We start from the raw sequence: 26,471 nt of genomic DNA on the forward strand, positions 1-26,471 counted from the left end.
TGCTGCTTGGCCTGCTGTGTTCATCCAGCTCTGCACCTTGTTATCTCTAATTTGAGGTGAGTCACAGATATCAGATGGACATACGCAAATGGATGAAATTGGCAGACACAGCAGATGATATTTAATTGAGAGGAGTGAGAAGTGGTACATTTTGGTAGAAAGAATGCATTAAAAAAAGCTAAGTGGTTCAGTTTTTAAAGAGTTATAAGAACAAGGAGTCAATGTATATAAATCTTTGAAGGTGAAAATACAAGTTGAGAGCTGTTTACAAAAAAACTTATTCCAAAATGAGAGGTGCAGAATGTCCGATCAAGGAAGTTAGGCTAAACATTTAGAAAACTCTGTTTAACAAGAGGTGATGTGTGCTTGTCTATCCCAGGGAGTACCACCCTGATACAGGAATTACATTTATGTTACACTGTGAAGTTGAAACTGATTGGTGTCGTCCATAAATGACAGTATAACAGCATCTTTAACCTGTAGTTTCTCCGGTACAAATGGTTGGCGACGTTGGCAACATACTAGACCTATAGTGCCACCTGGTGAGTTTTACAAGAGTGTGAATCTCATTCAACTGGCAAAGGTTGCTCAAAATTACTATTATTCCATTCCAGTCAATAGATTGTGCTAAAGTGTTGGGATACTGCTAAAGTATTCGCCTACATTTGTTTTGAATAACACACAACTTTGAGACTCTTCTTATTGCCTCTTATCCTTTACACATATCACTGATGACCATCAGACACTTCAAAAGTACTTGACAACTGATTAAGTACCTAAATAGTGCTGGAGGAACACAGCAGGCCAGGCAGCATCTGAGGAGGAGGAAAGCTCCTCAGAAAGAAGGGTCCCGACTCGAAATGTCAGATGCTGCCTGGCCTGCTGTGTTCCTCCAGCTCCACACTGTGTTATCTCTGACCCCAGCATCGGCAGTTCTTACTATCTCTGATTAAGTACCTATGAACTTTGTCCAATTTTACATCCAATATTGTTGTCAATTTTTTTTGTGTTATCTATTTATCAGTAGGATATGAGTATTTCTAATGCAGGACATGAAATGAAAAGCTGAAATGACAGAGAGATGTATGGAGGGGGAGTGTGGAGTTTCTCTGGGTGTGCGCTTTGTGCAGGCAGATAGCTGGGACTGAGTGAGGATCTATCCATTTTGATGCAGTCTCTTGTTAGCATCCAGTTAATGGGCTGGTGGAGAGAAAGAGAGTAGCCCAGGGCTGGCCTCGGGTTCTAGGCTGCTACAACACCAGGTAAGGTAGGTCTTTTACTGGAGCGAGGTGTTATTTGAGCAGGTGGAGGATCCAGTGGCAGCCTAGGAGTCCTGATCCTCCTGGTTTCCCTGAAATATAGTGAAACCTCCCTATAGACTTATCCTCTGGTGTGGGAGCAGTTTAATTTATACATTGCACACAACACATTCTCGACTTCTTTCCATTCTTTTTCAATCTTTAACCCGACAAGAAATGGTAGCTTTCGATTGCACAATTCCTTTGTGAACATGTCACATTAATTTTTACAATGCTGAGAAAATAACACCAGTAGAGTGTGAGAGCAATTTATCTACAGTCATAAGGGCAAAGTGCAGAACACAGTGGTAAAGCCTTTAAAATGAATGGATTGTGGCATTTTAAAAATGGAAATCATACAGTTTTAACAGACTGTATAAACAAATTTTTGATATTCTGAAATAACATTGAAAGCACAGAAGGCCCTTCAGACAGAGAATAGTTCATCTTGAAAACCTTTAGCTCAGACTTTGATTATATTAAAAGCAGGAAGCTTGAGATTTTCTCGCAATTAATAAAAGGTCTTCTCTTAATGTTTGATATAATCATTAATTGCTTTCACAAAATGGAGCAGACATGAGTTGAACCAATATTTTTATGCATCTAAAGACTCAAATCTACTTTTGAATTGATTGTATACTCTGAGACCGTGATAACCCTGCACACATTGCTAATTGCTGAAAGAGTCTATGTAACACCCCAAAAGCTTAAACTATATTGGTCGTAACTTTTAACTTGGAATTTACAATCTTAAGCTTTTTCTGCACTATTGCCAGTTTATACATAATATCTTTAACTTTACTATTCTCAATGTATTAAATTAACATTTAGCATTAACACATCTAAGGCATTTAATAGTTCATATACTCATCTTCTAGTCCCAGCTAATCTGAACAATCCAGTGTCTGCTGAAGATGGTAAATGTTTATAAGAACACCTAGCTGATTAGTGTGTGTGTATTGTGGGATTCTGAATGACCTGTCCAATTGTCACATGCAATGTGAATGTCTGGCAACATTGCAAGATCTCAAAGTCAACATGGACATACAAATCAGTAAATCTGACAAAAGGAGTGAACAAAAACAGAACTTGCTGGCAAAACTCAGCAATTCTAGCAGCATCTGTGGGGACAAAGCAGAGTTAATGTTTCGAGTCTGGTCAATGTGACTATATCAACAAAAAGCACTCCACTCTTAACAACAGGTCCAAATGCTTATCTATTGGACCTGTCATTCAGCATGACTGGACAGCTTTACTTGAAAGTGAATTAAAAAATAAACACTTACTAAACTTGCACAAGAGTTGCTCAATGGTTAGCACTGCTGCCTCACAGCATCAGGGACCTGGGTTAATTCCAGCCTTGGGTGGCTATATGTGTGGAGTTTGCAATATTCTGTTTATTGTCTGCATGGGTGCTCTGTTTTCCATACACAGGGTTAGGTGGATTGGTCACGGTAAATTACCCCATAGTAGGCAGGTTCAGTGGATTAGTCTTGGTAAATGCAGGGTTATAGATTGTCGGGGGATGTTTTTCAGAGGGTCAGTGCAGACACACATGGGCCAAATGATTTCTTTCTAAATCGTAGGGACTCTATAAGAGCAACAAGTGTTTTTTTAAATTTGCTTTACTGTTTCATGGGATGTGGCTATTACTAGGCTTACCAGCATTTGTTCAGAGAACAGATAAGAGATAACCACATTGATGTGGGTCTGGAGTCACAAGTAGGCCAGATCTCATAAGAGCAGCAGAGTTTTTTTTTCCTAAAAATACATTAATGTACTAGATTGTCATTAAAAAACTATCTACAATGGTCACCATTAGACTAGTATTTTAAATGCCAGATTTTTCCTTTAACTGTTATGGTAGAATTGGAACCCATGTCAGAACATTAGCCTGGGCCTCTGGATTACTAGTCCAGTGACAATGCCACTATGTCACTGCCTCCCTACACAAGAGATGTACATGATATACTTCATCCCCAGGACTCACTGCACCTGTGAATGTGCAGGTTTACTAACAAACCCAAAAGTGATGTCCTTTTAGCTCTTTCCTATCTTTGACCAGTTTTGTACAACTTGAACTGGAAAAATAGTTGGGTTAATTGCTGCAACCAGTTCTGAGCAGTTTTTCTTTGCAGACGGTGAAGGATTCCTTCATATTTATGAAGATCATTTGGAACTTGCATATCAATAGCAACGCAGTGTCCATGTCTGCATTTGACATTCGTGAATAGGCTAGTAATATTGACATTGACATCAGATATAGAGCAGAATGACATGGTGATCTAAATCTCACAACATTATGTAAATCAACAACTTTCACTGTAGTGTTCAATTTGAATGCCACCATGTGTGCCCAAATAGAGGACGCTGCCATAGGATCTGCCAAGTTTCTTGCAAACATTGTTTTTGGGTTTGATAAGAAACGTGTCTTTGATTGATGACACCTAACCTCTATCCTTTGAATATTTCTGATACGTACATGATATGTTTGATATATTTGAATTTGCAATTCCATGTAAGAAGGTTCTCTTATGTCTTAATAGACTCCATTCTGTGCTCAAATTCACATCAGAAATGGAGCAGTTAAATGAGCTCACTTTCCTTAATGGCCAAGTTGCGAAATCAGTCAGGAGGGTCTCTCCTACTTTTTCTTGCAAACCTACCTTCATTCATCAATATATGCATTGGGACTCCTACTGCTCCACTCCCTATGAGATTGGCCTAATCAGCAAACTTATCAATAAGGCCTGAGCTAATTATTCACTATACAAGCTTAATGCTGAAAAAGCCATCTTGAGGGATAATGGCTACCCCAATCAAATCATTTCCAGCTTTATATCATGCAAATACATGAGCAGATCTAATTTAAACCAAAGTCACATGCCTCATCTTAACCTCAACAAAAGTCCCAATTCAGATTCTCCTGGTTCTCGAATTGTCGAGTAAAACTGATAGCATCTCAGAATTAGAGGAGGCTTGGCTTACTTAATTAAATCTGTCAACTCTTCAAAGGTTTTAGTATCTGGTGCCTCAGGGAAAGTAAGGTTCCTCAAAACCAAAAAAGCTGCAGGTCCACAATTGTCAGGGGAATCACTCATTGCTTTTCATCTGCCCCAATGTCATTCGCCCAGAAAAAAATTGCATTTTTTCCTCTTCCTGGGCCCAGTCTTTGACAGCAGGATCAAATGAGTCAAGCTTCCCAACTAACGGCATGATGCCAGAAATGCATACCCGACATCAAAGACGACTGTTGTGAGCGAATTTCTTCAGGAGCTTGCTTTTCCCTCGTCACCACTGAAATAACCCCACAGAGGTGGTATCCCATCACCAAGTCACCCTTTATTTACACATGGTGAGTCCTTGACACTGATCCAGCCTCCTCAGAGCCAGCTCTGAGAGAACAGGATGTCTGACACTCCAGTTCTTATCTGTCAGCCAGGGCTATCTTGATTAGACCAGATTAACAGCTCCAATCAAGGAACTCATATTGTATGTGGTCTACATAGCTGACCTTGTTACAATCACGACAAAAGTCGTTCCTCCTGAAGAGTGTGTTTTTTTGTTGTTAAGTCAGAAACATGACAGTCAATTTTGCACAAGGTCCCATATACAGCAACGAGGTACTGACTTGATAATCTGTTTTATTAAAGTTGTTTTGGGGGATAAACCCCCATTAGTACACCAGGGATAATTCCTTTGCCCTTCTTTGAAATAGTGCCATGAAATCCACTTGAGAGGACCCATGAGCCCTTGGTCAAACATCTCATTCAAAAGATGGCACTTCCAACATGCAATATTCCCTCAGTACTGCACTGGAGTGTTGGTCTAGAAATTGTCCCAATCTCTGGTATCAGATTGGAAATGTAGTCTTTTGCTTCTGAGATCAGAATGCTACCAATTGAGCTGTAGCCGACATGGATTCAGAAGCCCACTTGATGAAAATGAATGAGTTTGCGAGCAACTCAGCAGGATATCATGTATTTGTCTAGCAATCTTACTTAGCATACCTCTACTGTAATCACATTAACCGCTCCAAGCCTAAAACCAAAAATTGGCAGGCTTTCAAGATCCAATATGTGGAAATTAACACAATAGTTTGAATTTTTTTTCCTTTTGTTGGTTTCACTAAATGGTATTTACAACACAATAGCAATGAATTCTTCATGAGAGAATGTACTTAGCCTTATGTTCGTTCAGTGGTTTAGAATTCATTATCTCATCTCCGATTAATAATGGAATCAATTGCTCAGTTTTAATAAAGAGTATATTTTAACTGTTCTAACACTTCTTACAATTAACCTTTGTACATGAACCGAAAATGGATGGAATGCAAATTACAGCATTTCAAATCACTACCAACCAGATTGTTTACATATTAAGTCAAAGAACAATAATCAAGACAACTGTTAGTATAAAATAAATGGAATATGAAATTACTTTCAATTTCAAACAGAATTTTCAAAGCAAAGGTGAGCAAACTCAGCATGAGTGCCATACTATCACACCATCCTTGGTTTAAATTATGCATTAACTATTTTCATTGAAAATGGGTTATGCAGATTTACCAGAATGTTGACTGGACTAAAGTAACTAATTTATGAAGCAGAGGCGCATTGATGTGGCTTGTATTTTCTTGAGGATAGGATGATTAAAGGATGATTTTATGCATAAATTAGAGGAGTTGATCGGAAAGTGAATTAATATGGAACAAGGGGACACAGCCTTAAAATTAAAATTACGCCATTCTGGAAAGATGTCAGAAAGCCTATTTTAGCACAAATGTTGGTGAAAAACTGAAACATCCTTTGCCAAAAAAACCTCTTGATTCTAAGTAAATTGACAAATAAAAATAGAAATTAATTTTTTAGGGAGGGATGTTATGGGAGTTAGAGCCAAGGTGGTTACGTGATGTTAACTTACAGATAAGCTATGAGCTAATTAAATGCCAGTATGGGTTTGAGTGGCTGAATGGCCTTCCTCCATTCCTATACACCACATTGTGCTTTCTGATAACAAGCTATATTTAGAGATGGCTTTAAAATGAAAGTAAGTAATTCAGTTTTGTATCCACTCAGAAACCATTACTGTCACCACCTTTGGGACCTGAATGCAAAATTGTGGCACTTGAGTTTGCAAGTAATACCAAACATTAAAAAATAATTCACAGGATTTGTTGCAGAATGTTGTACCATGTCAAACCACTTGCACCTCTTAAATACAAAATGGGAGCTTTTAAATTGCAGAGATCTGAATGTTCCTTGCATGAAACAACTTTAGACTTAAATGATCCTTCCCACTATATAACTCATTCAAAAGATTGTACAGGACATTGCACAGCTTGGAATACTTTTCTGAAAGTTTTATAACAGATCAATTATAGCTACATAATAATTCACTTACAATAGACATTTCTGAACATAGTGCAAAATCTTTTACAACTGAATTAAGACATCCTTTACACAGGTCAATCTTCACAAAAAGTAGGCACTTGTTTGGGTTTGCCATCACCAATTCTTCAGTGCATAAAGACCCTAAAGCTCATTCAGGATGAACTATCGAATTCCTTTCTTAAAATTCACTGCAAATTTCCACGTCTGGACGCTTTTAGCCAGAGTGATTTCACCAGAAAGGTTGTCTTCTAGTCCTGGCAGAATATCAGAATCCTTGGACTCCAAGTAAGTCAAAATTGTGTCACTAAGGCTGAAATCAAACAAAGATTAAATGCTTAAAACTCAAAACAAAATGCAGAATATATTGAAGCACCTTCTCTCATCTGTTCTCATCTCAAGTCACAATAAACAGATGCACCATGATTTTGCCTTTTTAAAAATTTGCCTACTTGCCAATTTACTTTGATGGGATGTTTTGGGCCGATTTTATTTTGCAACTACATACTGCACATACACTGGCATACAGGGGCCTCCATCTACACCTCTAACGCAGGTACATCATCCAGGGACAGAATCTTATAAAATGAAGGTGCTGCCAGCATTCCTTCTATCAGCCCAAGGTAACTGTTACTGGAGATTACAGGGTCATTGGACCGCTGCTGCATTTCATCACAGTACTGTATAGTCAATGGCACAGCAAAGAAAGGGAAAGACAAAGGAAGTTGAGAAAACACATCATTGTTTCTAGACGCGTAGGTCTATTGAGGCCTTAATTGCCCAATCTAGTAACAATCTAAGACCTCATTCCAACTCCACTGCCATGATACATTCAGCAGTGAAAATAGGAAGCCTGATTTCTCACTATCTGAGATCCTTCAAAACTTCAGTATGTACTTGAGCGTAGGCTTTGATAGCAATTTGGAATTGACAGTGTCTCTCTTCACCAATGTGAGGCAATGATGATGGTGATGCCATCCTATTAGGGGGGAGTTAATGTATTGGAGGAATGGCCTTTGATGGAAAGACTTGTAGTACCTTGTCCCTATATCTTTTTAGCATCTTATCCTGTCAGTACCTGAACCTCAGTCATGGAAAAACCCGAGCATTATACACTTTACAAGTGCTTTCAACTTAAAGCATCCAGCAGGAAACTGAAGAGATTTAATTGATCACCTGTCTAATATTTAACCTGATTTTATATTCCATGAAAATGCAAGTTAAGTGTGCAATAGTCCCTCAGAAAGACAATAACACTTGTTTGTGATAAGAACCTGGGTAAGGAATGTTTAAACATGGGGAGGCTGTTGTGCTGCAGCAGCTATGTGGTTTTGGGTGACTGAGAAATTCTTTTGCTCTTACTATCTGCCATAAGTGTATTGGACATCTTTAGAGTTTGACGATCAAGCTGCTTGGCCATGCAATGGCATACTTTCCCTGACCATCAATTTTTAAACTCAGAAACACTAGCCCAGAAATAGGGACACTACCACTGTGCCACAAGATCTTCAAGTCCAGAATGAAATCAACCAACTCAAGTAAAGGATGTCCAGTCCGAATCATCAGTTTCCTATGATGGTAGGTTAGAAATTACCCTGAATTGTGCAATGCCCACTTTACTAAAATGCCCAACCTACTGGTAATCCTCAGTGAGCCAATCAAAATTAGTGCTGATTTTTATGAAAGCACTGTGCTCTTCCCTTATGCCAGAATTATTCAAACTTGTTCTGCTTGGGATTCTTAACCAAGAAGGGTAAACCTTGCTTTCTGGGAAGAACTTCATTCCAGTTGCAGATTGAAAGGGAAGTAATCAGTGAGGCTGTTTAGTTGTACTGTAACAACTGGTGCATATTACCTCCATGTCGATGAGAAGTTGTCATCTACATTGCTTTGAGTAGTCTTCAGGACCAGAATCTCATGCAGCTCCCAGAGAAATGTGTTGATGTTTGTGGATGCAAAAAAGGTTCTCAGCTCTGCTTCTTCTTTAGGAAGTAAGTGTTCCTTGTATGCCTTAGGGATTCTCTCAAATGGGTCCTAATAAAAACAAGAGAGAAATTAGTAATATTGTAATGCTGTTCCTTTCAATTTATTGAAAGCCAGTTATTAAAACATTGAGTAAGGGATGCTGCAAAATTATGTTTCCAATTCACCAAATTGGATGCCATGATGGGTCAACAGACAGTCACTATAAAATCTAAAAGAGAATTTAGGACGGACTTCTTTATCCAGAAATTAGTGATAAAAAGATCTGTAGAATAAAAAGCTGTCTTTGTAATCATGATGTCATTATTAATATCATTACTACTGGTATCACTGTTTTCATGTTATCATTTTCCCTCTAACCTCACAGTTTGCACCTTACGATCAGATTGAGACTATCTGGAATTCTGACTGGATGACCCAATCTGGTTCAGTTTGAGTTCAGCGCTCAGGTGATGGTGTTGTAAAATGTCTGAAGTAGCTTTCCAGTCTGTACACTGTCAGATGTAGTAATATATATATGGTTGTCTCATATTCTCTGCTATTCATACTTTGTCCCACTTCTTGGCTTGAGTAAGATCAATGCCTTCCTATTCCTCCTGACTGTCCCTTTAGATGTTCTGTAAATATGAGATCTCAGCTGTCCTTACAATGTGGCTTCTGACATCCAGTTCTTTAATCACACTTTTGTGTTCAAGGTTGATGTTTAAGGTTGACAGAGTTTTTGCCCTGTGTTTAGAGATGTACCATGTTTATTATTTTTTAACTGTGGACTTTCCCCAGTTGTTTAACCTTTGTGGTTTTAAGAGGTTACGTCTGGCGTGAGTTTGGGTTCTAAATCCAGAATATCTGTTTTTAAACCACTCCCCATGGGTGATTCAGCTGGTGAGTACATTGCTCAATGGTGTTGCTCTTTAAAAGAGTAGAGCCAACTCCCAGTCTAGATTCTTGTGCAGGGATTCCAGTATTGACTATTATTTCCATTTGACCAAGGATAGAGTGGGGAAGTTGACATCTGCCTCCAAAGTGAACTTCCTGAAAGGCACACTCACAAATTGGCTTATTTCATTCAATACTAATTCTTCTGAGAAACTGTGTATTGTGATGATCCTTTTTCAATCTCTGATCAGAATCTGCAGTGATTGAATGAAGTATTTCCACTTCAGTCCATCGTGAATAATAGACACCGAGGACTAAATACATCTTCTCTCTAAAACGAAACAAGTCAAGGCATTGCCAGCCTTTCCAATGGCTTTCCTGATGGGCAATGTATGTGTGGCAATTATAATGAGTGAGTACACCTGCATTGCAATGTGTTAAAATAGAAGTACAATGTAATATCTTTTTAAATCTTGTCAATATCTCCAACCTGTTACTGATTCCAAACAATTGCTGGCTGTTTTTCTAAAGTTCTGTTTTGGGTTGAGTAAGACTGGCTAATTGGTGATAAATTCTCACATTTGATTCACCACACATAAGAAGTGCTGTTCATCATTTATGTACTTTGGTGCTGAAGATTCACTGATGGCTCGTCTTCCTTGGATCTACTGTGATGTAGTATTTTTGGATAATATGTCCGAGGAATGTAATTGCTGTTCTAGATGATTGTATTTCTTATTTGATGTAAGGCCTATTTTCTGTCATGCCTTTAACATGTCCCTGACCTTCTTGCCATGTTCTTTCTTTGTTTCAGCTTGCAGTCAATTGTCATCCAAATAGGTCCCCATTCCCTTCAAGATTTAAGACAATGATTTGGAAGTCTCTGGTTCATCCCAGACAGTGGATGGATGAATCAAAAATGCCCAAAAGGTGTAATAAATGTAGTCAGCAATTTTCATGTTTGATCTCAAAGCACCTGCCACAAACCACTGTTGGGATCCAGATATGTGAAAAACTTGTTTGTTGTCAACTTTACCAAACTATCATCGACAGGTAGAAAGGTTGTTTTCCCTCCTTACTCCTTGTCTAACTGATTGGGATCTACACACTATCTTAGTTCTCCACTTGTTTTAGGAATAGTAGCCCTGATCACCACTGTTTCAGCTCTGTCAATGGTGATATGAACTCCCCCCAACTATAGATGATGCCATCAGATTGAGATTTCCCACAAAGGATGAGGAATTTTCTTGGGGGTGTACAAGCAGATGTTTGCAGTAATTCTGTTCTGCCTTCACTCTGAAATACTGTATTTACTCTCCCAACGAAACTAAGATGAATTTATGCATTTCTGCTTAACAATGAGGATTTCTGATTCCTCGTTATATATTGTCTTTCATAAACATTTTGTCCTCTGTGACTAGGCTTCATGGTGATATGTTCGTGGGCTTGAACTTGGAGTTTTATGACAGCTGGTCTGAGTCTCAAATTTTAACTGTGGCAAGCTGTCTGCAAGTATTGCAACAATTGCTACTTTTCAAATTTAAATTCTGTTTTAAAACCTTGTACCTTCAAATTGCTGGTCTGTTTTGACTCACTTTGATCTCCTGGGGAACACTGTCTTTATATGTTCTGTATCTTTAACTTCTTGACCATTTTCCTTTCAGCATGATTTCTATTTCTCTGGAAATGGTCCTTTTACAGGACATTTTCTTTGCTTTTGAAGTGGTCAAACGTGATATTAACTTGCAAAATTTTCTGATGTGTCCCAATTCTGTTTGGAGCCACATCTTGTTAGCCTAATATGATTGATGATTTTGATCCCCACTCTTTGACTGAGATTCCAGGAAGGTAATAATGCCATATTTGGATCTATCCATTTAACTGCATCAGAAGAATACCCAACGCTTCCTCTCAATAATGACCGATTTTGAGCCCAATTTCTGTCTGTGTAGCAAATTGGATTGCTTATTGCAATATCAAGTCTTCCTTGAACTGTAAGAAGTCTGATAACTTCTCATCCCTCACATTGGCCACAATGTTGTTTCTAATTAATTAATTAATCTTTTAAAGCTCCATAGCTGCAACATCTTACAAGATAATATAGATCTACTACAAAGGCTTCTACTGATTCTTCCAAATGCTCTCACTAAATTTCTTTTGAGGCAAAATCACGTGTTGAATAATTTAATAAATGCGTGATACTTCATAATACTTTCTTCACATTTGTCTTAATAGAACATTATCAGCTATTCGACCTACAAACTATTGACTTGAAGGCACTGCTCCTACATGTATAAGCCTGAAGATATTACAGAGCTGAAAACTGCCACTTCCAGAGCTCTCACTGCTGCTTCATTGTGCGCATTCCATGTTAGCAGATAGTTGAAGTAATGAAGATATCTCTACAAGAATTGTCACCCTGATGGACCATAGAGCTTGACTGACCTAATTTTCCTTCTTACTGTGATAGTGTTCAATCCAGTAGTTCACCTTTCCAAATTATTGTTATTTATTGACTACGTTTCACAGGCTTCAGAGGACTTTTTTCTCATCCTTTGGTGTCTTCCCCATCTGTAGCCCTGTAATCAACGTCTTCTACAGTCTTGCCCTGTCTTCAGAACTTTCTCACTATTTACTCAGCTGCACCTTCAAAGTCTTCCAAGGTCATGTCTTGCCTTTATAATCTTCCCTTTTCAGCTGTGTCCTTTGGCTACCACCATGGTTTACTCTTGTGCTTAAGGTCAATACTGCTTTCTGCACATTGAGATAACAGTCTGGAGTTTCTCTGGGTCATGGATGTCTTCACATACACTGAAATATCCAGACAGGCTGGTATCCTGTCATCAAGTTACCTTTTATTTACACATGGACAGTCCTTGACTCTGATCCAGCTCCCTAAGAATCAGCTCTCAGAGTGAACAGGATCTTCGACACTCCTGTTCTTATTTGTCAGCCAGGCCTCCCTGAGATTGGACCAGATTAACAGCTCCAATCAGGAAACTCATATTCTATGAGGTCCACCTGGCTGACTTCATTACAATCACTACATACACTGTCCCTGAAGTTGCCAGCACCACATCTCTAAGTAAAGCTCTTTAACTCCTCATGTTTTGTAACCCCTTTTACTTAAACCGGTACATAGTTGGTTCTCAAATATAACTCTCTAGTATAATGCATTAGGCCTCTCTCTTCACATGTTCATTATAGGCTAATGTCTTCTCTCTAAATGAAGGCATCAGGTTATCAGTTACCTCATCATGATTTATGTTTTTCTTCTTTATATTTTCATGGGATGTGGGTGTCACTGGTAAGACCAGCATTTGTTGTCCATTCCTAATTCCCTTTGAACTATATGGTTTGCTCAGCTATTTCAGAAGGCAGTTATAAGTCACCCACACTGCTGTGGACTAGGAATCATGAATAGGCCTGATGAGGTAAGGATGGCAGATTTCCTTCCCTAAAAGACATCATTGAACTACTTGGGTTTTTATGACAATCAACGAGAGTTTTGTGATCATCATTACTGAGACATTCAATTCCAGCTTTGTGAATTAAATTTACATTTCACTAGCTGCTATCCTAGGATTTGAACATGTTCTCATGAGCATTTGTTTGGGCATGTGGATGACATTACCACTACACAACTGTCTCCCCTTAATCGTATTATGCCATAATCAGAGCTGAAAAGCTACAGTGATCTCTTTTAGAGGGAAAAGTAGAAGACAGTAAATAGAAGGGGTCATAGTTGAGCCACAGTAGATTTGTGAGGGTGATGCAGATGACAGACAAAGACAAACAAGAGTGACAAACCAGGACAGCAAGGGTCCACCTGAAATGTCAACTTTGCTGCTCCTCTGATGCTGCCTGGCCTGCAGCAAAACTCTAGGCAAGATTAGCTATGTGCACAGGCAGAGAGGTTAGACGATGAAACTTGGTATCACACAGTGTAACTGAAATTAATAGCAGAGATATAGAAGGATATGTTAAATTGTGTTAGATATAAAAGGCTTGGCGAGACATACGTACAGCATAAACACCAATGTAGACTTGTTAAACTGAAGGATCTGTTTCTCTGCTCTAAATACTTCAGTAAATGAGTGACTGAAACATTCTCAGGCACTTTGCAACCTCTGGTCTTCGAATAACATTTCACAAATAATACTCTATCATTGAACGTTTCCTCAATTGACACTAACTTGCACTGCAGCTCCCCAAACCAATGGTCCTATTTCTCCAACATATCTTTGAACATATTCAACACTCAACTCAAAACAAGTCAGTGATATCATTAAGGGGAGGTGCCATGGCACATGACCACTCTCTCAGTATGAAAGCAGCATTGTGTCTGGCTTAATGACCATACAGTGACAAATCTATGGAGGAGAGATGGAGATAGACAGATAGAAAGAAAGAGAGACAGATGGGGGAAGTGAGAAAGACAGAGGTTATTCTTGCATCCCTCAAAGGGGTAATGGTCAGTTATCTAACAACAAGTATTCCTTGGGGATAATGGATGAAAAGCAAAGGATAGAGGACAGAAATAAAATCTTAATATAAAGGGAGTGCCACTCTCAAAACGATGTTTAGAGTCAATAATTACAACTTGTAAAGAGGGCAACACAGTTAAAGTTGAGAGCAGCATTGAAGTAACTTATGACTTTCCATCCTGTAAGGGTCACTTTTTTAATGTATCAGCCAATTCCCTTTTCTAATCCACTTAACATATTTTATTTCAGTTTTATAGGTATGTTGCCGAACAAGAACACTGGTATGACCAATCTCACCTTCCCTGTGCTCAGCATGATCTCAGATTTCCACGATGATAAGAGTTGCCAGAGGGACAGAGTGTGCTTTAGTTTGCATCCTTCAAATGCCTAGTGGGAGAATTACAAAAACATTGCAGGTAAGATAAGGCAGATGGAAAATTGACACAACATTCTGACAGGAACCAAATTACTGTGCCCATATGTGGTGTAATTGGTAAATAACTACAGATCTCATGGTCCAGAATCATGTGATCTCAGTACTCTGACTGGCAGTGTACCAAAGTACTTTAACCTTTCTGTGCATTTGTTGATAAAATGGCATGATGAAAAGCAAAGTTATCTGAGTTTATTCTGATCATCATGAGTGCTTTATTTCCTTGGTTACTAAACAGTGGTAGCTGTTTGTATTGCAAATACAATCAAGTGAAGTGCATTTACCTGTATTGTGTGCAAGCCGTTATCCATTAAAATTAGTGCATTCGGCTAAATGGTGTCATTATAGTCACACCTGTGGTAGTCAGTATTTTCTATTGGGAAAGATTGAGTTGGGTAAAGATGAACAAGTGGGGATATGTGAAGAGAAAGTCCGTGGTTTAATGATGTGGGTGCAGACACAGGACAGTGACAAACTAATCCAAATACTAAACATTTACAGCCAATAGCTATTTAGGAAATCCAGTAAATGAAATAGAATGGAAAAGCTGTAAAAGAAGTTGCTGGTAAGTAATTGAAAGGTGAAAAGACAAATATGGTTACAGTGTTGGAGAGGAAGTGTTTACCTTATGCAAGCACTAATGACGTTTCCCAGATAATGAGTATGTTTATACAGACCTTGCTGACACAGGTTAACACCCGCCGATCCATCCGTAAAGTCTCTTTGAGGTAGCAGAGGAGCTGGCTGTCTGGGGATCCTCCTGCAGTAGCAAGGAATCCGACCACAATCTCAATGATATCCAGGGCATCACAAATGTCACTGTAAGATTTCAGCACTGTTGTGACTGCAGTGCAGACAGAATGTGATAATATTTCCTTCAATGGAGAAAAGAAAATAAATGTCATTTCCTCAATTTATTTTCATACAAATTGGTAAAACTGTAAGTGAACATTGAGTAATGATGCCTTGTGGGTACTGGTGCTAGTATTGGCTGAATCACACTATTTAGAATGGAGCTGCCAGAGCTGTTGAGGATCCAACAGCCAATTGGACAGAGAAAACCACAAGAACAGTAAGAAGAGATAGACTAGCAGTCAAATTTAACTTGGTAACAGGCAGAGGTGGAGGATAATGATAGAAGGATGACAAAAATCTACGATCCTGAACCTATTCTTTTAGGTCCCAACCTATTCATATCTCACAGCTCTTCAGAGACAAGATCATTCTAGCGTCCAAGAGATCCAGGCCTCAATATATACAGGTCTGTGATCGAGACCATAAAATATCCCTTGAAGACAGACTGACCAATGAATACACTGCATTAAATTGCTGTTCTACAGTTTTGCCATTAGTGGGTCCTCCAAGGTTAGCTACACTCAGTGGGAGTAGTGAAGCATTCTAATAGCACATTAGAAAATGCTGAAAACCTTTCATAGATTCCCGGACTGGTGTGTTATTAAATAAAAACATTAATTCTTCCCATACAGCATCCGAAACAGAGATTGTAAAGGTGAAATGACAACACTGAAGCATGTCAATGATTGTTCTGTTTTGAGTAGGGACAGAATTATACTATCTCAGTTCTAATTGAGACAAATACAAACATAAAGTCATTTGTTTGCTTTGTTTATCACCAACTTGGATTTAAATGGCAAAATACCTGCCAGAAAAGGTGAGGGCTTCATTTTTATTTAGCAGTCCTGTGCTATTTTGGTACATCTGTCCACAAACTTGCTGAAAGCAGGAATCACACATTGGAAAATGGCCAGAAACAGCATCACTTGGAGGAATGATCAGAAGCACCTCTGGGATTAATTTACAATCAACAAAAATCACTTGACTGATTTGGGGCACCACAACTGCCTTGCTGTTAATCCTTCCCTTTCATTAATGCCCCAAATTGCTGTAGTCCTCCCCTTTAGGTCTTCTGCTGTAATCCTGTGAATGTGGATCACTGATGATTTCGTGCCTTCTTTCTGCCTCTGCAATCCTAAAAATACTGGTGAACTGCTTGATGGCACTCAAAATGTGTTGACAGCTAAATATAATTGACGCCTCTCGCTATGTCCCAGAAGGAAAAACCTGTAATGAAGATAATAAAACTTGGAAATGAATGTACTGGTTGTACTGGAACACTGTTCTGAGGTATACATCCCCATGGGGGAGGCGATGGCCTAGTGGTATTATCGCTGGACAGTTAATCCAGAGATCCAGATAACGTTCTGGGGATCTGGGTTTAAATCCTGCCATGGCAGATGGTGGAATTTGAATTCAATAAAATATCTGGAATTAAGAGTCTAATGATGACCATGAATCCATTGTCGATTGTCAGGAAAAACCCATCTGGTTCACTTAATGTCCTTTAGGGAAGGAAACTGCCTTCCTTACCTGGTCTGGCCTACGTGTGACTCCAGATCCACAGCAAAGTGGTTGACTCTTAACTGCCCTCTGGGCAATTAGGGATAAGCAATAAATGCTGCCTAGCCAACAATGCCCTTATCCCGTGAATGAATAAAAGAAACAAGTCAGACCACTGTGCATCATTCACAAATTTTTACTTGTTTTTCCTCCTGGACAGGGATCTCTGGTGACCATGATGTTTGCTTTAGCCTCCAGACATACTCTCAGCAGTATGATCTATGTTTGTCAGTAATTGTTGGCTTTTTATAATGTAATCTTCTCACCAAATATTTACTGTATCTTGTTCAGGAATGTGTTAAAATGCTGTGTTTTTGCATGTCACCAGCAAATGTTTGCTCAGACGAATTCAGCCATTAAATGGGACACTGTACTATAGCAGACTACTGCACTTTGGCCAGAAGCTACTTGTCCAGGTCTACCATAAAACACAAATATTGAAACAAATGTATCTGACTGTAAGTTATGTCCTGCCAATTTTAACTCCAGACTGCAGCACTTGTTCTGCCCAAGGAAAATAGTTACTTGAGATATCTTTGCTTTTAGTTCCGTGAAGATGCTTGAATAATCTCTTTCATGTCTTCCAACAAATTTGGGTATTTTCTGTAAAAAAAAAAGTAAATGTTAATTGGTTCTGTCATTATAAAGTTAGACCAATCTTCAAAAAATATACTTACAGAGTCAACTATGAATGGTTTTCCTTTCAGGAATAGTCGTATTAACTGACGTTCAATGTTTTTAATATCATACTCCGGTAATGTCTCGTGTCCTTTTTCCAGGAAGTACTGGCAGTTTGATAAAACCAGTGGAATGAAATCTTTATCAGGGTCACAGACAATTAACTGTGCATCGGATACCTCTTCTGGATTGATGGATGATCTGCCAGAAATAAAATGGATCTATCATGTGAATTATACATAATTATATGAAGTAATCTCACTCTGAAATGGAAAGAAGAAACTGCAATTGGCAACACAGTAATGATGGAACTTCACTTTAGAATTAGAATCAGCTTTATCGTCACATGTACTCAGATGAGTATAGTGAAAAGCTTACAGTGCCTTCTTAGGTGCAAAGGTCCCTAGATACAACTTCAGTTACAATACTTAGAAAAACAGAGAAGTAAAAAGTCAAACATTGCAGATTTTAGGAACAAATTATAAAATGGAACAAAACAAAAATTGAATCATGCTATCTGGGAAACATAAACAAGAACTGTGTCTAATCTTGGTCAAGTAGATTCACTAACTGGGTGCCAATCAGGAAAATCAATCCAGGAAGGTGCTTACTTTTTATGATCACTCATGGCTCCAAGGAGATCATTTTGGATCTCAATGAGAAACTTGCTGAGTTCAATGGCACAAAGGCCTGGACCCTGTGGTTGAGGCAACAAAATTTCAATGGAGTTTTCAAACGTTAAATCCTTTTGGCACAGCTCTTGTGGGATTTTCAGATCTGGAAAACAAAATATTGAAAATATAACTGAAAGAGATGTATGCAACTTTGCATATGGCTGAGTTTGCTAAATCTTTCTGGAGCTCTGAGGGAATCGCGATAGCCTAAAATAATTGTATAGAAGCAGCTAGGCGAGAACCAGCAGGCATAATTTTCAACTGAGTTAAAGGTAATTTCAAATAGCTTAACCTATCACACTTACTAACCTATGAGACAAATTGCTATTTTGAGCAATGAACATGAAAGAGGTTGTTTAAAAAAATCGAACAGACTGATTCCTACCTCAACAAGAAGGTGGTTTGGAATTGGCAGCATGATAGAAAGGAGGCAGTTTAATGCATAACATTCAAAGTGGGCCTAAAGAAGGGTATAATTTGGTTGTATAAAATGGTTTTTCGTAAACAACCATGCAGTATATTTTAATGTTTAAATATTCTGACTTGTAGGTGACCAGCACTTCCACAGGATCAAAAGGTTTACTATAAATTTGATTCCCAAAAAGTTCTTCATTTAATTGCACTGCATGGTCTTCCACAGAATCTCAGTTTAGACTACTAGAAGATAGACTTGCACACCATGATGGTTTTAGTAACTGCACACTCATTCCTGCTGTACAGAATGGATATATATCAATTTGTCTTTCTTTAAGCCAAACCATATTCACTTCTTCAACTCCCTCAGCTAAAAATTTGGTGTGGGAAAAACCCTAATGTCAGAAAATCTCAAAATGATATCATGTGACACAGATACATAAACACACAGATTTCAGGAAATTCTTCCCTTCAGTCAGAGACTGAAGAGAGGCTATACAGTTCTGGAGCCTCTAATCGCACTGGCAATTATGACTGTTGTGAAAAGTGTTAGGAACTATCCAGCAGAATAGGATAACTAAATAACACGACTGCATCAGGAAAATGGATCCAATAGTTAACGCAACAGTCATAATACACTCACTGTTTTCTGCCAGTAACAAACGCAGCTGATTCCAAAGCTGTAAAAAAATCTTGATCCTTTTTTCAAAGTTTTGCTTTTGGCCCTGTTGACCTAGAAACACGAAAATGAAACGAATAAATTAAGTGTCAATAAGCAAAACATAAATACCACCGTCGTGCATCTATAATTAATTGCACTCCACTTATATTCTATGCTTCTCCTAATTCCCCTTCTTTTCATTGTCCAACAGACAATCATCATATGGATTAGAAAGAGCAGAAAATTATTTGATCAGCTACTATCTAGTTTACTGTTGTACATTTCCACTGTATTCATAGTAAATGAGCTTCGTACAACTGAACACTTCTTGCATTAAAAGTAGCATTTTACCTGAAGCCATTTGCTGAAGGAACTGAGAAATGGTCTTTGATTTCACATTTGAGGCACTTTGGAATGTCCTGATTAATTCATACTGCAGTCCAAGAAGATCGGGTAACTTCTTAAGCATCTTTATATAACTTGCCTAAAAAATAAGTTAGGATGGATGTCATTTTATAAGGTAACCAAGTTAAGATATTGGTCATGGATCGTTAAGTTTCTAGCAGCCCTAAATTTTGTTTCTCTTTAACAGTTAGTAAAACCATTACATGACAGCAAACAAATTAGTTAAGAAAGGGCAAATACTCCACTATTTTTCAGAAACATGTACAATGCACTTTTAAGTGAACTACTCATGTGACTTTAAATAGCTCCAGTTTGACATTAGGTGGATTTAATGAAAGTTAAAGAAATTTAACATAACCATCCAGAGAGAAAGTAGGCTGGATAATGTTACTTTCTCAGCGCACAAAATTAATCACTTTTTAAACCCAACGAGGGCTTCAAATTCCTAATTTGAGGATCCCTTCTAAAACATATGAAGGAATGGACTTACTGATTGCAGTCATCAGGACCCAGATGCATAGATGTTTTTCAAGGAATGAAGTTGGGAGGGACAAAAAGTTGCATGAGAAGGCAGGAATGTACTGTTTAGCACTGAGACAGAGACAGTAGCTTTAACAATTCCTGCCAGGCAAGTACTGGACAGTGACAGTTAACATGGAGGGGAGGCCCTTACCCATCCAATTCTTGCCCGATAAGCATCTGTTCTGAGGCTGTGGGCTCCTTCCTTAAATACGTAGATCAGGCTTTGAAACAGAACCGGCTCTTTTGATGAGGGGAGCAGTGATGGCTTCTCCACCAAGCCAAAGGTGTTGAGATCTGACTGCAGGGTCAATATAATTGTTCACATTTATTTTTACAGTTTTCCTAGTGAATGAAAATAGGGGAATAGCCTGGGGTACGAGGTACTTCGAAAGGAGGCTGTGAGGCCGCATGCTGTCCCAGGCCACAAGTGCTCCATGAGCAATTCATTGTAATTATTTTGTGCTGAAGACTGTTATTCTCGATCTGCAGCCACAAGAGGTTGTAAAGTATGTTCATGAGGGTCATCAATTAGACATCTACAATCTGCTTCCAGATGAACCAGCCGCTTGCTAAGCTGTCTTCTCAAACAGGAATGAAAATGTGATCCCACCACATCAAAGTACTGTAAAAGGTAAAGTTGCCATAGTCGTACCAGACCATAGGAACACTGCCTCGTTAGAGAGAAACAATTAGTGGTGGTTTAACCTGAGAGTCGCCATGCCTCAGACGAGGGGAGAGGCTGAGCAGCAGCATCCTTCATGCCCACCTCTGCTGGTGCAGGAATTGAACCCACACTGATGGTGTTACTCTGCATCTTAAATCATTCATCCAGCCAACTGAACAAAAACAAAAGTTGCTGGAAAAGCTCAGCAGGTCTGGCAGCATCTGTGAAGAAAAAAATCAGAGTTAACGTTTCGGGTCCGGTGACCCTTCCTCAGAACACCTGAAACGTTAACTCTGATCTTTTCCTTCACAGATGCTGCCAGATCTGATGAGTTTTTTCAGCAACTTCTGTTTTTGTTCCTGATTTACAGCATCCACAGTTCTTTCAGTTTTTATCCAGCCAGCTGAGTCTGGTGTGCCTAAACAGCAGCGCAACTAGCAGGTAGGTCTGACAAGCTTAAACAATCAAATATTAGGACAACAATAATATCAAAGGCATTTTGAGATTCTTATGTACGCTTATTACTTTGTTATATGACATTTATTGACTTGGAATATCTTGCAAACATAACAAAATTTTCTGTGTCCAAGTCACCACATAAGCTGAAGGATAATTATTGTCTCATTATTTTCTCTCTAAATACCTTTTCTGACAGTGATGGGAAATCCAATTGCAAAAAGGGTCATTTTCAATGTCTTCTTTCTGCTTCTTTGGCAAATTTATTAGCTTAAAAGCTGAATGACAACACCAGGCAGGTTTAGATTCAATCTACAATCTATACCCAGTTAACTAATGTCTGTCAAGAGGTGGTAAAGGAATGGAGCTGCTTTTAGAAAATTATGTTTAACTTAAAATGTCAACTGTTATGGACGTGAAAAGATCTAATGCTAAATATACATACATCTTACAGGGGATGGAATCAAATCAAGTTGTGGAATGAGAGATCTGAGAGTTGTAATGCATAACTCTGGAAATGACCATGGCTAGTGCTGGAAGGTTATTGCTAAAGCAAATAGGATTGTAAGCTGTATTCACAGCAAAAATCAATACAAAGCAAAGCTTATCAATTTGTCCTTGCACGAGACCTTGGTGCAAAATGCTGAGCCTTTGCAAAGAGTACAGAAGAGGGCCACAAGATTAATTTAATGTCCAAAACATTTCATTTATACGGACAAACTAGACATTTAGAAAAATGAGATAACAAGGTGTAGAGCTGGATGAACACAGCAGGCCAAGCAGCATCAGAGGAGCAGGAAAGCTGATGTTTCGGGCCTAGACCCTTCTTAGAAAAATGTTGACTCAAAGCAAGTTTCATAAAGGTTCACAAAATTATGAAGGGTCTAGGTTATGTCAATGTTGAACAATTATTTCAACTGTGTAGATTTGGGAAGACCTGAGGATAGGCTTCAGGTTACAAAAAGAAAGAACTGATTTGAATATAAGATGACTCTCCTTTTGGCACAGAAAAGTAGATAGTGGTTCTTGTTCCTGGATTTTGTGGTGAGCACTGATGCACTGTATTGCTTTAAGAGCTACACCTACTCTTTAGATCACATAAATGTTTTAATGTTCTGGTGATCTTTTGTTCTTACTGGGAACATTCCTGCCATTATCACATCAATGAACCTTGTTATGGGTGGCATTTTATGTTAAGAGCTATTCTGCTAATTAAGAATGACTTAAAATAAAAACACAAAATACCTTTTGAAGAAATTTCCACAGTACAGGTGTTGCTTTCTTTCCCCCCTTTTGCTCTACAATCTGAGCAAAGTTCTCTACACATATTCGACGATTGTATTTCCAGGCAGAAGAACAGTTTAAAACATCATTAGAGGTGACAAAATCTGATGGGTCTCCGAACAGCATTGTAACAACAGGACTCCCACCAATTCTCTCATCAGAACTGATCTGCTTGCCCACATGCGACAACATTTCATCAAGGTTCTGTGAATTAGAAAAAGAGAGGAAAGCATCTTAGTTTACTGCCTTCATGACTTGAATGTTCTTCAGCAAGTTAAGTGTAGAACTGTCTATGGCTATATGGTGGAACACATTTTAACTACTACTTAATGTTTAGTGACCAGGTTTCATTTAAACTCAACATTTTATTTTTAATATCCAAGCATGAGTAGAATTCCCTGAACATTTGGATGTTGGTTTCCAATAAACGATACTGTATTGAAAAGAGACTAAATATCCTACAAACGGATTCGGCCCTGTTATATCATCAGTGTCTGGAAGAGCATGTCCAGGATAAATGATTGCCCTAGGTTTTGGTACACAATCTATCATAGTTCATTTCGGTTGTCAACCACATCCTTGTCTTCATTGTAAAGTGATAAATATCACATTGTCAGCTCAATGTGTACAGACTAAAAATAACAATTAGATTTGTTAAAAGTAAGATCATATACAGGAGCAGGAAAGTGCAGCAAGAAACTAAAACTGTAAGCAAAACGTCATTGGTGATCAAGAATTTAATGATCTTCACTATAACTTTGACTTAGCAAAATTCCTGGACAATCATATTGACCCTGAGGTTTATTCAGAAATAAAGTTGAACAGACAGGATGATTTATGCAATAGAAAGGGTAATCATATCACAGATGTTGATGTTGAGACAATAACTCTTTTTAGTGGTTCAAACATCAGAGATCAAGAGGATAATATTCAGCTTTTGCCACTCGACTGTTAATTCCTTTCAATTAATGTAATTAAGGTCAGATAGGTTCTATGAAAGGTAGGCAATCCACTCACCCAGTGCAAGGCGTGGAGATGCAAGTCACTTGCAGTTAATTTATAGCTTTGTTAACAGGAATCAATTTAAGCTAAAATCATTATCCGAAGGCAGTCAAAACAAATCAAGTATGTGAATAGATCTGGCTAGTTATGTGCTCTGGACACTTCAGCTCATAAATACTAAAAGGTAGGAACATACATTTGACAGGTAAGGCAGATGAACTTAGATTTTGGATTAGTACATATAACAACGATGTTAGTAGCTATTACAGAAACTTGATTGAGAGAGGGACACATCTGGCAGCTTCATGTTGCAGGATTTAGATGTTTCAGATGAGATAGAGAGGATGTATAACGGGTGGGGGAGTTACTGATAAGGGAGAATATCACAGCTGTACTGGACGGAGGCCACCTCAGAGGGTTCATCCAGAGTGGTCATATGGATGGAGGTCTGGAAGAGGAAGGGTGCAATCACTTTGACGGGATTGTACTGACAGGCCGCTCAACAGCCAGCAGGTAATCGAGGAACAGATATGTGGACAGATTATGGGAAAATGTGAAAACAACAGGGTTGTTGTGGTGGGTGATTTTAACTTCCCCTATATTGACTCCCTTAGTGCCAGGGGCTTGGATGGTAATTTGTTAGATGTGTCCAGGAGAGTTTCTTGAAGCAATATGTAAAAATCCAACTAGGGAAGGGGCCATACTAGACCTGGTGTTGGAGAATGACCCTGGTCCAAATTTCAGTGGGGAAGTGTTTCAGGAACTTTGACCATTATCCTGTAAGTTTTAAGTTACTTATGGATAAATGTACACGTAGTCCCTGGGTGAAAGTGCCAATTTGAGGAAGTACAAAAATATTAGACAGGAACTGGAGAACGTAGACTGAGGGCTGCTGTTTGGGAGTAAATCCATATCTGTCTTGTGGAATCTTTTAAAGGCCTATTGATTAGAGTTCAGGACCAGCATGTTCCTGTGAAAATGAAGAATAAGGATTACAAGATTCAGGAACCTAAGATGACAAGAGAAATTGTGAGCTTAGTGAAAAAGGAAAAGGAGGCATACATCAGATTTTGGAAACTGAAGACAGACAGAGTTCTCAAAGAATACAAAGAAAGCAGGAAGGAACTTAAATAAGGAGTTAGGAAGGCTAAACAGGACTATGAAACGTCCTTGACAAACAGGATTAAGGAAAATCCTGAGGCATCTTTCTATTCATATATGAGAAGCAAGAGGGTAGCTCAGAAAATGGCAGGTCCTCTCAAGGACAAAGGAGGCAACCTATGCATGGAGCTGGAGGAAGCAGATGAAGTCCTTAATGAATACCTTGCATTGGTATTCACAAAGGACAAGGACATGGTAGGTGGTGAATCTGGAGAGGGGAATGGTGATATTCTTGGTCAAGTTAATATAAAAAAGGAGCAGGTGTCGGGAGTTTTGAAAACTGTCAAGGTAGACAAATCAGCAGGACTTATGGTATGGGATCTGTCCCAGAATACTAAGGGAAGTGAGGGAGGAAATTGTTGGGCCTTGTATAGAAGCTTTGTACCCTCTTTAGTCACAGGAGAGGTCCCAGAGGACCAGAGATTAGCTAATGTTGTTCCCTAAGAAGGGCAACAGAATAATCCAGAAAATGACAGGCCTACAAGCGTTACATCAGTAGAGAAATTATTGAGGGAAGATCCTTGGGGACACATTTGGAAAAATATGGATTTATTAGCAACAGGCAGCATAGCTTTGTGTGGGAGAGGTCGTGTCTGATGAACTTGATTGAGGTTTTTGAGGAAGTGACAAAGATGATTGATGAGGGCAGGGCAGTGGATGTTGTCTACATGGACTTTAGCAAGGTCTTTGACATGGTTCCCTCCTGGCAGGCTGACAAAGAGGGTGAAGTCATTTGGGATCCATGGTGAGCTGGTCAGATGGATACAGAACTGGCTTGGTCATTGAAGGTAGAGAGTAGCGGTGGAAGGGTGTTTTTCTGACTGGAGGTCTGTGACCAGTGGTGTTCTGCAGGGATCAGTGTTGGGACCCCTGTTGTTTGTAATGTATTTAAATGATTTGGAGGAGGATGTAGATGGTCTGATTAGTAAGTTTGTGGATGACATAAAGGTTGGGGATAGCTGCAGATAGTGAGGAGGATTGCCAGAGGATAAAGCAGGATACCACCTGATTCACTAATATCCTTTGGGAAGGAACTGCCATCCTTACCTGGTCTGACCTATATGTAACTGCAGACCCACAGCAATGTGGCTGTCTTGTAACTGCCCTCTGGACAATTAGGAATAGGCAATAAATACTGGCCTAGCCAGTGACGCCTATATCCTGTGAATAAGTTTAAAAAAATGGAAATACATACACTAGAGGCTTTGGCAGAGAAATGGCAGATGGAATTTAATCTGGACTTCTTTTTGGAAGGTCTAATGCAGGATAGAAGTATACAATAAATGGCAGAATCCTCAGAAGCATTAACATGAAGAGGGATCTAAGCATACTTGTCTATGGTTCCCCGAAAGTGGCAACACAAGTATATAAGATGGTCAAGAAGGCATATGTCATAAAAACAGAAGTTGCTGGAAAAGCTCAGCAGGTCTAGCAGCATCTCTGAAGAAACATCAGAGTTAACATATCGGGTCTGGTGACACTTCCTCAGAACTCATGGTAGCTAGTAAAATGTCGGTTTGTATGCGGAAGATAGGGTAGGGGGAGGTGGTAGTAAAGGGGAAACGATAGGTGGAGATAGAGTCCAAAGAGAGAGAAGAACAGTTGGACAGACAAGGGGTTGATAATGATCTGGCGAGGAGAGTGAATTGCTATTAATGGGGACTG

The 26,471-nt window shown here is 38.9% G+C and overlaps 1 protein-coding gene across 2 annotated transcripts in view; it reads right to left on the reverse strand.

Moving 5' to 3' along the window:
* Positions 1 to 5,547: 5,547 nt before the first annotated feature.
* Positions 5,548 to 26,471, reverse strand: part of LOC109919330 (E3 ubiquitin-protein ligase rnf213-alpha-like) — a 167,523-nt gene continuing 146,599 nt past the window's right edge. For both annotated transcript variants that reach the window (XM_048610749.1, XM_048610750.1), the window contains exons 62-71: positions 22,605 to 22,847; positions 19,664 to 19,796; positions 19,295 to 19,384; positions 18,175 to 18,340; positions 17,563 to 17,764; positions 17,411 to 17,488; positions 15,145 to 15,342; positions 14,332 to 14,421; positions 8,544 to 8,722; positions 5,548 to 7,001 (exon numbers count right to left, since the gene is read on the reverse strand). In XM_048610749.1, coding sequence (XP_048466706.1) covers positions 6,854 to 7,001; positions 8,544 to 8,722; positions 14,332 to 14,421; positions 15,145 to 15,342; positions 17,411 to 17,488; positions 17,563 to 17,764; positions 18,175 to 18,340; positions 19,295 to 19,384; positions 19,664 to 19,796; positions 22,605 to 22,847 — 1,527 coding nt within the window. In that variant the 3' untranslated portion in view covers positions 5,548 to 6,853. The remainder of the gene's footprint in view (positions 7,002 to 8,543; positions 8,723 to 14,331; positions 14,422 to 15,144; positions 15,343 to 17,410; positions 17,489 to 17,562; positions 17,765 to 18,174; positions 18,341 to 19,294; positions 19,385 to 19,663; positions 19,797 to 22,604; positions 22,848 to 26,471) is intronic.

This window comes from Rhincodon typus, chromosome 23, assembly GCF_021869965.1.
Source record: "Rhincodon typus isolate 14 chromosome 23, sRhiTyp1.1, whole genome shotgun sequence".
Taxonomy (NCBI): domain Eukaryota; kingdom Metazoa; phylum Chordata; class Chondrichthyes; order Orectolobiformes; family Rhincodontidae; genus Rhincodon; species Rhincodon typus.